At 40.9% G+C, this 12,773-nt stretch overlaps 2 protein-coding genes across 3 annotated transcripts; one reads left to right on the top strand and one right to left on the bottom strand.

The window, feature by feature from the left end:
- Positions 1-5,036: 5,036 nt before the first annotated feature.
- On the bottom strand, positions 5,037-7,022 carry LOC144033414 (odorant receptor 131-2-like). Its single transcript, XM_077541484.1, has 3 exons — positions 6,912-7,022; positions 6,276-6,384; positions 5,037-6,152 (listed from the first exon to the last, which is right to left on the bottom strand). The coding sequence occupies exon 3, from the start codon at positions 6,140-6,142 to the stop codon at positions 5,231-5,233; it is 912 nt and encodes a 303-aa protein (XP_077397610.1). The 5' UTR covers positions 6,143-6,152; positions 6,276-6,384; positions 6,912-7,022; the 3' UTR covers positions 5,037-5,230.
- A 3,323-nt stretch (positions 7,023-10,345) lies between these two features.
- Positions 10,346-12,359, top strand: LOC144033445 (odorant receptor 131-2-like). 2 transcript variants are annotated; one of them, XM_077541548.1, is made up of 3 exons: positions 10,346-10,456; positions 10,983-11,091; positions 11,215-12,359. In XM_077541548.1, the coding sequence occupies exon 3, from the start codon at positions 11,225-11,227 to the stop codon at positions 12,134-12,136; it is 912 nt and encodes a 303-aa protein (XP_077397674.1). In that variant the 5' UTR covers positions 10,346-10,456; positions 10,983-11,091; positions 11,215-11,224; the 3' UTR covers positions 12,137-12,359. The 2 variants fall into 2 exon arrangements, with proteins under 2 accessions (XP_077397674.1, XP_077397672.1); XM_077541546.1 differs by lacking the exon at positions 10,346-10,456 and having other exon boundaries at positions 11,074-12,359.
- Positions 12,360-12,773: the final 414 nt, after the last annotated feature.

Raw genomic sequence — 12,773 nt, 5'->3', positions numbered from 1 at the left:
ACATGAAAAAAGAAATCACAATAAAACAAGAAGAGCAGATAACGGTGTACCGTATTTTCTCAAGTATAATATGCAATTGGGTATTATATGCACCCACCAAAATCACTCTTCAAAAGTTGGTATTATGCTCTCCCAATTTGTATGTATATTGTATCGAGTATATTCATATTATCCATCCATTTTCTTAAACCGCTTATTCCTCACAAGGGTCACGGAGTATATTTATATAGCTATCTTTAATCTTTTTAAATTACTTTTTACTTGCTAATTTTAAACTACAGTATATTTTTATGTTAAATTGATCACATTACATAAAAGAAAAAACAGAAAATTCTAAATTTGAATAAAAGAAGCGACAAGATGTTGGTCTATTTTTATAGAAGCATTTTAAAAACCTTGAAAAAAATCTGCCTCGGTCACACAATCTCTCTAGTGTCTTTTGCACTGTTCGAGTAATTAATTTTCATGGTATGATGTCATTTTGTCATGTTTGGAAAGTGAATGTTGAGGCACTGAGGTTAGAATCCTCAGAATCGCAATATCTGCCAGAAAATTTCTTGAAGTTGTTCAGCCCTATTTCCTGAGCCTTTTTCTATCCATGCTGGACATGGCTACTACATTTCATGTCACCAAGTGACACATGCGTCATGAGCTCAAATACAAAAAGGAAGAAAATTCACGCTATCAAGGCATCATTTTTGGGGTACCGTTGAAAAATAATAGGAGTACAGTGAAGTTATATAAAAAGTCAATTTACTTCCTCTCACTCTTCCTGCGGCCTCACAAGCAAACAAAACAGTGAGATTGTGTCAGTGACTGAAGCTGCCTCTTAAATCAACCACAACCCCCGAGTTAGGGAAAATGTCCTGCCTGCATGCAATATGGCGGCCAGCAGAATGGAAAATGTCTTGAAACGTGCACAGTGGTGGAGTTGATGAGTGCGACTGGAGCATGTGGTTGTGATGGACTCACGTGCGCGATGCCGGGCCAGTTAAAGGGACACGACATCGTCATCTTGTTGGGCGGCAATGAGAAACACATGCTGCGCTTTGTCACTCGCGCCCTGTGGCTTCGCAAACACAAAGTACTCAGTTATTAACAAGTTTAAATGGCGTAAAAAAGAAACAAAAAAAAAGCTGGTCTTTGAAGAACCCCTAGAAATCGTCTTTTGCTTCTTAAAGGTTGCACATCATCCATATTTTTTCATTTTTTTCACAATTTTGTGCACAACACAGGTCAGGCGATTAAAAAAAAAAAAAAAAAAAACATACAAGGTGAAAGGTTAGCAAAATGAGTGGACCAAAGAGTTGTGCTGCACATTCAAACGTCATTACTCAAGTACTTGTCCACTTCCTGCTTGATTGATGCCCTTGCAACTCAGGAAAAAGGATTTTTGGAACCAGAATTGGTTACATTTTGTGGAGAATGGCTTCATCAATGGCCACTTTCACACAATGTGAATTCAAAATAACTATTTCACATAACTATAAAACCAGCATAATCTTGAGATTTTTAGTCACAGTTCCAAAACATGCTTTAGTACTTAACACATTCACTGCCAGCCCAGCAAAAATGCATTGCATCATTTGACGTCTTTTTCCGTCAAAGGCAGTGAATGAGTTAAGTACTTCATTACTTGAGTACTCATTCCGGCTCCAGTGACATGACTTGATCCCGTGTACAAAATTGTTCAACACCGCCACCTCGAAAGCCGGATAAGCCACTTTTTGTTATTCCTCTCCATTCTTGAACCCATAACTTCAGCATTGTTCTCGCCGATCCGAGTTGGATTTGCGGTTTGGGCCGAATGTGCCACTAAAGCAAGCAAAGGTCCGTTGAGTTCCACTGGCTGATATGTTGTGACGTTGTTGTGCTAGATGCATTCTGCTGGAAGGAATTGTCTAGTGGTTCACACGGCCTCACTGTGTCTGCCCGTGTCTGTGTGTGCGTGTTTTGCGTTGATGTCATTAATCCATTGCAGCCCCCCTAAAACCAGTGGTGGGCACTTACACCGTGTCACCACCAGTCCGTGACGGACTCATGTTTGGCTGGCGGACTAACGAGTGACGGTAAACTTTGACACACTGACCAAGTAAGCCCCGATGGAAGCGACTTTTGGCTCTGAGCCGTCTCTGTGTGTGCGTGCGTAAAGTGGTCTAAACTCTTTCTAAATGAATGAGTGTGTGCTGTTACCCTTTCAAACAGTTTTTTTTTTATTACGGACAGTCCTAAAGTATCTGTGACGACTTCAGATTCCGCCGCTGTTGAATGATGCAAGTTCACTGAGGTGTCCACCACTGGCCAAAACCCAGCATTTTGTTGTTACTTTTTTTTTTTTATGAATAAATTTAGCACTGTGTTGTAAAATTTATTAAGCAGAAGCAGTTTCTGGGGAAATTGTTTGTGAATGCTGAAATGCTGAATGAAAAACTAGAAATGTGAAATCATATTGAATGTGGTGGAATGTTGTTGAAAGATTAAGATTAATTAGTTGAAGTCAAATGGCAATGAATTATTTATTATTAAAGAATGAATGAACTTGAATGGTCGTGGTTAAACTGCATGGATTGAATGATGCAGAATTATATTTAATTATATGGAACTAGGTGAGATGATATTGGTGAAAATGTGCAATAAATGAGTGAAAAATGTGGAATTTTTGGTTTGTGAGAATGTTGGAAATAATTCCCCAGGTGAACTGAATAATCTGAACATTTTGAATGTAGAATGATAACAAATTGTTGAATGTCTCATTGGAAATGAATGGGGATTTAGGGAGTGAAAAATGTTGAATTGTGGGAAAATGGTAAATGTTTGGAATAAGAAAAATTATAGCTCACGAAGTGTGAATTCTTGGAACATGTTGAAATTGAAATGGTTTTGTTTCACTTGGGAAATGTAGAATTAGTTGAATGTCAAAAATGACGAAATAAGATGCATTCACACAACTAAGAATATCAAAACATAAGAGATTGTAAAGAAATAGGCTGTTTTTGGTGGTGGCACCGAATTTTTAAATATTTAATAGTTATGGCCTGGCAAGATGAAGTTCCTCATCTCAGTTCAACATAATTACATCTGCTCCATGCTCCTTGCGAGTGTTTTCATTTTGGATTTGTGCATTTGTCTGCTTTGTCCCATTCAAGCAATAGAAAAAGTGTCACCACTGTACCATGGTGATTCTGTCGCACTATGGCTGAAAGTCAAGTGAGGTCACAAATAGTTTGGCATGAACGGTTCCCCAAGATTGATGCTGCCGCCACTTGGGGAGCCTGCGGCGAGCTAATAAAACACAACTTAACACTATGATCATTATGTGGTTTGCTTTCATACGGGGTGGGGGCATGCTGAATGTTGCTGGTGGGATGTCATTTTTCCAGATAGTATCAAATTCACTTGGAAATTGTTGAGCGATGAAGTCATTCATCTGAAAACACAAACAATGAGGATCATAATGCCAGGAGTAAGGTTTCAAGACTTGGTTCATGGTTTACACTAGAGTTTCAAGAACCAGGGTTTGGGTTTCAAACAAGGGTCCCGGTTTCAAGCAGTGGCAGCTGGTCCATAGTATCACAAGTTCATTCTTCGCTAAGGCGACTGCGTCACCTTGACGAAGACAAAAATAAAATCTACTTTTTTTTTTTTAACTCTATAAATTGTATCAGATGACGAGACAAATTGTTTAGTTTATTTCGTCTCATTTTATGACACAACTAGGGTGGACGCTGCAAGCTGTATGCTGGAATTGCTTTGTGTATCGTTCTGAACATCTGCTCGAAACATCTTGATTAGAAACCGTATTTGGTTTCCTCATTGTTTCAGTAACATTTCCATCACTTTGCTAATTGTTACTTTTTTTGCTTTGTTCTATTTCGGTTTGTGACATTTCCCACACCCTTTAAAACTCATTTGAGTTCTCTTGGCTGTGTGACTGTTTAGTGTGAAACTGATACTATAAGAAATACCAACAAATATTTTTTTTATTGTAGGACTTTCTTTTTGAAAATGCTAAATTAAATAATCAGTTACATTAGAAAGTAAATAGTCTTGCAAATATCAATTTAAAAATATTATATATTAGTATAATACAATTATATAATTTGCAGCAAAGTAGTCTTATATCCTATCGTTTTTTTTTAGCAGCAGCATGAGCAGATATTTTTGGAACTGTTTTTTTTCTCCTAACAAATGTTTTGTGATAATCAAGTAGTAGAATAAGTTTTATTTCTCAATTTTATTTTTCAATATTGTAAGAAACTAATCAAATAAGGCAACACAGGTAACAAAAATGTAGTATGCCAATAAAGTGATAAATGTTACGAGAATACAAGTCTATCTATGAAAAAGTTGTCAGGGGTGGTCAGTGTCTCATCTCTCAATGAACTATGCTGCCCCCTGTTGGCGTGGCAGGTGAAGTAAAATCAGCAGGAACTAGAATCAATAACACAGGTGAGATTCTTCAACAATGCTGTTTACTGCGATCTTATTGATTTTTGTATTTTATTTTTTTCAGCATTCTAAATTCTTCCGAATTGATTATCTTTTTATTGTCCATTGAGCGAGTACTGTATACTTCAGAATACATTCAGGGCCGCAACTACAGCAGGCACATAGTCAATATATGTAAAATAGATGTATGATTATTTATTATTATTATTATTATTATTATTATTATTATGAGTAGTAGTAGTGGTGGTGGTAGTGGTAGTAGTATTTGTATTGGTAAAGGAATATTTTGGTTGCCAACTAAAACATTCAGCATTTCAGGCGGAAGTGGCAAAAAAATTATAATCATATTATATACTCGTATGTATTTACAATTTTCTTCATTCCACTTTTAATAGCCTTTTGTAGTATCACAAGTTCATTCTTCACAAAATGCATTCACATACAATTTCAAGAATGAGTACAAAATAATCACTTTCAAAACGTGCCATTTTATTATGCAATAGTCAGATCACACACGTAAAATATGACAGCCTAAAACATTTCCCACCGGCATCCAAAGAATTTTGCTCCGCTCAAAGTCTTTGTTACACAAAATTCTGAAGCTTTCTGCTGCACAGGTTACAACAGACTACAAGCACATTGTTACGATGCACACTAATGACAAATACATGCAGAGTTAAAAGTGACATCATGCACATAGTGAGCTTTACCCCCTGTAGAAAGCGGAGCATGCAAAGTTTGAAAGTGTCCCTGGTGTCGGCAGGAAGAACGACAAATGCTCTTAAGACACAGCAGCAGCTTTAACAGGACCGACAGACACTTTGTGGTGACAGCAGAGGAAATACACGAGCACAACTCTGAGGCTCCGATCTCTCAACCCGTAGATGACAGAACTCAGACATCGGGGCAGGAGGAAAAAGCACACAAACAGAACAGTCTGGACCCGTATGAAAACCAAGCGGCTCAATAAAAGTGCAAAAGGTGCCACTATGATGGTGTAGAGCACCGCCATGAGGCTTAGGCAGAGCTGCGCCATGTGCAGCAGTAGCGTGTTCCGAGCTTTATGGGCAGAGTCTTTGTCTGTGGCTGCCGATCTGGCTGACAAGACGACACCCACATAGCTGAAAAGAATACTCAAGCTTGCCAAGATGAACACCAAACATGCAGAAATGTTGTTGTACAGTTCAGAAACGGGCAAGACGAAAATGGCAAGTGTGTTACACAGCTGTGTCATTTGTAGACTCTTCAGCTGGTCAAACGGAAACATCATCAATAAAAGCCCCTGAATGAGAGCATTTAAAAAACAAAAGCTCCACACGGCAAGCATGGCCCACGCCGTATTCCTGATGGTGATGATGGAGGAGTGTCTGAGTGGATGGCACACAGCCACATATCTCTCCAGCGACATTACCGCCAGCACCAGAGGAGATATCCTGCTAAGGAGAATGGCCAGCACGGTGAGCACGCCACACGCAGGATACGTGAGGGTCATGCGACCGATGGTCAGCAAATACATCAGTTGGCTGGTGGTCAGGTGCAGCGTGTCTGCAAGCAGCAGGTTGTACAGCAGGATGTAGCGCGACGTCTCCCGGAAGGCACGTTTACTTCTCAAGGTGAACAGCATCACCCCGTTGACGCAGAGGAACGTCAAGCAGCAGGAGACGGTGAAGGTGGCGCCCGCCACTCGCTCCATCAGGCTCAGTCTGGCGGTCACGTTGGACGGCGACAACGCTTGCATCAGTGTGGAAAACACAGCATCAAAAATAAATAAATAAAATAAAATACAAATAAAAAAGCACAGTTGTAAATGTTGAGTCACAACGTACCAACTGCGCGCCGGCCGGTCGGACCTCCGCGCTTTATATGCTTGTAAGATCCATGTTGATGCATCTGGTAACCATGCAACACCGCCCCCAGCAAGCCAAGCCCCCATCCCTCGACAGCACAACACGGAGCACGGAAAGTCAACAGAGAGGCATCATGGGGACAAATACCAGATTAACATTTGATTGACATGGGGGGAAAAAAAATCCAAAACACTTCACTTGTAGGTGAGTTGGCCAGACTGGCAGACTACTGTTGTTATGCTCACTTTCCAAAACTTGCCCAAAACTATGAATTCACCGACACAAAGACAAGACCAAGACTTCTGGAAGTCGAGAGTTATAGACCGTGACAAGACCAAGATCAAGACAGGCTGAGGCCAGGAGAACACCAAGACTGAGACAAGCTTAGACCAGGACAAGAACAAAGGTGTCGGTCATTACGCGGTTAGTTACACATGACATAAAGGTATTTGTTGTTTTAGTAAGTGTGTGTTTCTTAGTATCACAGTCATGAACAGGATCCGACATTTGGGTAGAGGCCCTGTCGAGCCAATACGAAGCAAGTTGTGGTGACCCCTCCACAATTGATTTCAAACAACACTTAACGAAATTAGCAATTAGAACATGTCAGCCCACCAGTGGATGAAGTAGAGAAGCTTGTCGTCATCTTAGTGGCTAAAATGATCGCCAGTAGGCGAGTAAGGCAACCGCATTTTGTCGAAGTGGACAAAACTATGACTGTAACAGTGATTCTCAACCACGGTCCTCGAGTACCACGATCCAGCCTGTTTTCCATGCATTTCTCCTACAGCCAACACAGGTGTTTCAAATGATCAGTTTATCAGCAAGCTCTGCGTGAAGCCTGACAACAATCCTCAGCTGTGCTGGTTGAGGGAGCCATGGAAAACAGGCGGGATAGGGGTAGAGAACCAGTGCCTTAACAACACTACAGTATACAGTATGTACCATTTCTAGCCATTGCATGTCATCGTTCACTAGCAAAACTCTATGCTGAATGGTTTACGTTATATTACATGTGCTTTTGATGGAAAAGTCAACTTTGGACTGAACTTTGTGTCGATTACATCAGCGGTTGTTGTTGTTGTTGTTGTTGTTGTTGTTGTTTGGACTTTTCTTAATTAAGTGCTTGGCTTCATTTGTCTTCGTCTGGTGTGCGTGTGACCACACACCTTGTTTTCAACACCCCTGGCCGAGTCCCCAAAAGGCTCATTTAGGCGTATTAATAATTCATAATATTTTCAAAAAATGTTGATATGTTTAATGAGTCCTGTGGGTGTTGTTTTGCGTGTGTTTGTCTGTGGGGACACAAGTTGAAAAGACAGAAAACTTTGTCAGACACAATGACGTTATGACTAACTTTTCATACTTCAGTTCCTGTCTTTTTGTGCACCTGTCAGTTGCTAGCAATCAAATCGATTTAAGCTTTCCTTCCAATTCCCCCCACAGCTTGGTTGCTAAAGAAAACAATAATTAAAAGTAACAAAAAGGTAATGATAAATGGGCTGCATTTTATTCAGCGCTTTATCTCCACCATATGATGTCCAAAGTGCTTTACAAACCCTCACATTCATGCATTCACACAAACATTCATACACAAGAAGTACCAGTTAACATAAGTAACCGTATTTCCCTCTTGCAATATAACATCTGTCACAAATCAAATACTGCTGGATACAAATATATGCATTGATTAAGTGCAAAATTAAAAATTTGGTTTCTTTTTTCTAACTTTGTTTAAAAAAAGAAAAGAAAAAAAGACTGTACTTATATTCCTCAATGTATGACCAAAACAAACGTCCAACAAACTCTGCTGATTTTCTCACAGGATACTGTTATACAAATGGCAGTGGCTATTTTGCAGTGTCCGGCAACTTTCCTGCTCGCGTTATTTTGCCATGAACAGCTCTGATTGGACAATTCCCGGAGTGAGAACCTTTTGGCCTGCCATGAATGGTCTATTTTATCGTGATGAATCGGCTTCACTTCACCCCCTTCTGTCTCTTTTCAATTTGTTCTGTAACTGAAAATCGCCTGATCATACGTCGTTTTATTTACTGAGGAAATTGATTGATGAAATTAAGATCAATCTTATGGTTTGAGGAATTTCTTAATATACAGGTGTCATATTTAACTCAAATGTGTTTGATTTATTGATTTTCAAATGAGGCTTAAGGATTGCCGCTGACATCTAGTGGTGTGTAGCACGCACTACATTCTTCAACAACACTACATTCATACATTTGGTCTTTGATGATTAAAGCAAGAGCGTTGTTGGCCAAGATATAGATTTGGAGCTCTTTATTTCCACACTCTATTGTAAACATTCCACTTCCTTAGTTAAGATCTTTGTGCAATTTATGAAGAGCGCAGTCATTACATATATATTAGGGCTGTCAAAGTTAAAGCGTTAATAGATAAATTAATCACAGAAAAATGTCGCATTAATCACGTATTAACGCATATTAATCGCACATTTTTTTCAATCGCACTTGAGCCTTGAACGTAACCGCGGATGGTTACATTGAAGGCTGCGCAGGTCAGTGATGAGGTCAACACGCGGCATATCCTACGCCTGTTGTGCCAAAATGAGCGGGGTGACTCCAGTTGGTGTGTTCGGTGGTAAATTTCGCTTAAAAAAAAAAAGACACCCCGACGGGACTTTAGATAAAACAAAAGTAATTTGCGTTTAATTAATTAATTAATAATTGCTGAATTGCACCCAATTGATGCTGTTACGTTTTGAGCAATACACGCATGCATGCAAAATTTCTCACTCCGGGAATTGTCCAATCAGAGCTGTTCATGGCAAAATAACGCGAGCAGGAAAGTTGCCGGACACTGCAAAATAGCCACTGCCATTTGTTTCACAGTACTTGTGAGAAAATCAGCAGAGAGTTGGAGGGGATGACAAGCACACATCTCACTTCCTACACCAAAACCAAAATGTGAGGGGACGTTTGTTTTGGTCATACGTTGAGGAATACAAGTAAATTTTTTATTATTTTTTTTTTGTTAAAACAAAGTTAGAAAAAAGAAACCAAAGTTTTAATTTTGCACTTTGTCAATGCATATATTTGTGTCCAGCAGTATTTGATTTCAATTTGTGGCAGAAGTTAAATTGCAAGAGGGAAATACGGTAACATATGTTAACTGGTACTTCTGGTGTATGAATGTTAGTGTGAATGCATGAATGTGAGGGTTTGTAAAGCACTTTGGGCATCATATGGTGGAGATAAAGCGCTCAATAAAATGCAGCCCATTTTCAATTTATCAAGATAAAGCGTTGAATAAAATCCAGCCCATTTACCATTACCTTTTTGTTACTTTTAATTATTGTTTTTTCAGCAACCAAGCTGTAGGGGGAATTGGAAAGAAAGCATAAATCGATTTGATTGCTAGCAACCGACAGGTGCCCAAAAAGACAGGAACTGAAGTATGAAAAGTTAGCCATAAGGCAATTTTATCTGACAAAGTTTTCTGTCTTTTCAACTTATGTCCCCACAGACAAACACACGCAAAACAACACCCACAGGACTCATTAAACATATCAACATTTTTTGAAAACATTATGAATTATTAATACGCCTAAATGAGCCTTTTGGGGACTTGGGCAGGGGTGTTGAAAACAAGGTGGTTGGTTACGCGCACACCAGATTAAAACAAATGAAGCCAAGCACTTAATTAAGAAAAGTCCAAACAACAACAACAACAACCGCTGATGTAATCGACACAAAGTTCAGTCCAAAGTTGACCTTTCCGTCAAAAGCACATGTAATATAACGTACATCACTCAGCATAGAGTTTTGCTAATGAACGATGACATGAAATGGTACATACTGTACACTGCACTGCTTCTCTATCACGGTCCTCGAGTACCCCTATCCAGCCTGTTTTCCATGTCTCCCTCAGCCAGCACAGCTGAGGATCGTTATCAGGCTTCACGCAGAGCTTGCTGATTAGCTGATCATTTGAACACCTGTGTTGGCTGTAGGAGAAATGCATGGAAAACAGGCTGGATCGTGGTACTCGAGGACCGTGGATGAGAATCACTGTTACAGTCATAGTTTTGTCCACTTCGACAAAATGCGGTTGCCTTACTCGCCTACTGGCGATCATTTTAGCCACTAAGATGACGACACGCTTCTGTACTTCATCCACTGGTGGGCTGACATGTTCTAATTGCTAATTTCGTTAAGTGTTGTTTGAAATCAATTGTGGAGGGGTCACCACAACTTGCTTCGTATTGGCTCGACAGGGCCTCTACCCAAATGTCGGATCCTGTTCATGACTGTGATACTATGAAACACACACTTACTAAAACAACAAATACCTTTATGTCATGTGTAACTAACCACGTAATGACCGACACCTTTGTTCTTGTCCTGGTCTAAGCTTGTCTCAGTCTTGGTGTTCTCCTGGCCTCAGCCTGTCTTGATCTTGGTCTTGTCACGGTCTATAACTCTCGACTTCCAGAAGTCTTGGTCTTGTCTTTGTGTCGGTGAATTCATAGTTTTGGGCAAGTTTTGGAAAGTGAGCATAACAACAGTAGTCTGCCAGTCTGGCCAACTCACCTACAAGTGAAGTGTTTTGGATTTTTTCCCCCCCATGTCAATCAAATGTTAATCTGGTATTTGTCCCCATGATGCCTCTCTGTTGACTTTCCGTGCTCCGTGTTGTGCTGTCGAGGGATGGGGGCTTGGCTTGCTGGGGGCGGTGTTGCATGGTTACCAGATGCATCAACATGGATCTTACAAGCATATAAAGCGCGGAGGTCCGACCGGCCGGCGCGCAGTTGGTACGTTGTGACTCAACATTTACAACTGTGCTTTTTTATTTGTATTTTATTTTATTTATTTATTTTTGATGCTGTGTTTTCCACACTGATGCAAGTGTTGTCGCTGTCCAACGTGACCGCCAGACTGAGCCTGATGGAGCGAGTGGCGGGCGCCACCTTCACCGTCTCCTGCTGCTTGACGTTCCTCTGCGTCAACGGGGTGATGCTGTTCACCTTGAGAAGTAAACGTGCCTTCCGGGAGACGTCGCGCTACATCCTGCTGTACAACCTGCTGCTTGCAGACACGCTGCACCTGACCACCAGCCAACTGATGTATTTGCTGACCCTCGGTCGCATGACCCTCACGTATCCCGCGTGCGGCGTGCTCACCGTGCTGGGCATTCTCCTCAGCAGAATATCTCCTCTGGTGCTGGTGGTAATGTCGCTGGAGAGATATGTGGCTGTGTGCCACCCTCTCAGACACGCCTCCGTCGTCACCATCAGGAATACGGCGTGGGCCGTGCTTACCGTGTGGAGCTTTTGTTTTTTAAATGCTCTCATTCAGGGGCTTTTATTGATGATGTTTCCGTTTGACCAGCTGGAGAGTCTACAAATGACACAGCTGTGTAACACATTTACCATTTTCGTCTTACCCATTTTTGAACTGTACAACAACATTTATGCATGTTTGGTGTTCATCTTGGCAAGCTTGAGTATTCTTTTCAGCTATGTGGGTGTCGTCTTGTCAGCCAGATCGGCAGCCACAGACAAAGACTCTGCCCGTAAAGCTCGGAACACGCTACTGCTGCACATGGCGCAGCTCAGCCTCAGCCTCATGGCGGTGCTCTACACCATCATAGTGGCACCTTTAGCACTTTTGTTGAGCCGGGTGGTTTTCATACGGGTCCAGACTGTTCTGTTTGTGTGCTTTTTCCTCCTGCCCCGATGTCTGAGTTCTGTCATCTACGGGTTGAGAGATCGGAGCCTCAGAGTTGTGCTCGTGTATTTCCTCTGCTGTCACCACAAAGTGTCTGTCGGTCCTGTTAAAGCTGCTGCTGTGTCTTAAGAGCATTTGTCGTTCTTCCTGCCGACACCAGGGACACTTTCAAACTTTGCATGCTCCGCTTTCTACAGGGGGTAAAGCTCACTATGTGCATGATGTCACTTTTAACTCTGCATGTATTTGTCATTAGTGTGCATCGTAACAATGTGCTTGTAGTCTGTTGTAACCTGTGCAGCAGAATTTTGTGTCACAAAGACTTTGGGCGGAGCAAAAATCTTTGGATGCCGGTGGGAAATGTTTTAGGCTGTCATATTTTACGTGTGTGATTTGACTTTATTGCATAATAAAATGGCACGTTTTGAAAGTGATGACTTTGTACTCATTCTTGAAATTGTATGTGAATGCATTTGTGATACTGTCAAAGGCTATTAAAAGCATATTGAAGAAAATTGTACATTAGTATCATCAACCTGACATCAAGCGGATTTCCTATCAGTGAATTGCTCTAGGAGCAACAGAAGTACTCACACAAAAATCATTTTTATCACGAATCACACAATTCATTTTTATGAATCAAAAGACATACAAAACAGTGAAGCACAATTTTAACGTAGTAGTGTTTGCTGACCATCAACAGAGGGCAGCAAACATGTCCAATTGACTCCTGAGATGCTGCACACTTGCTGGATAGTAATTGTTT

The sequence above is a fragment of the Festucalex cinctus genome, chromosome 13, assembly GCF_051991245.1.
Source record: "Festucalex cinctus isolate MCC-2025b chromosome 13, RoL_Fcin_1.0, whole genome shotgun sequence".
Lineage (NCBI taxonomy): Eukaryota > Metazoa > Chordata > Actinopteri > Syngnathiformes > Syngnathidae > Festucalex > Festucalex cinctus.
The sequence above is the reverse complement of the archived record's forward strand: the minus strand, read 5'-3'. Positions and strand labels throughout refer to the sequence as shown.

Bases quoted from the DNA above. Each gene is read 5' to 3' on its own strand.
- LOC144033414 (XM_077541484.1), bottom strand. From the start codon at position 6,142: ATGGAGCGAGTGGCGGGCGCCACCTTCACCGTCTCCTGCTGCTTGACG.
- LOC144033445 (XM_077541546.1), top strand. From the start codon at position 11,180: ATGCAAGTGTTGTCGCTGTCCAACGTGACCGCCAGACTGAGCCTGATG.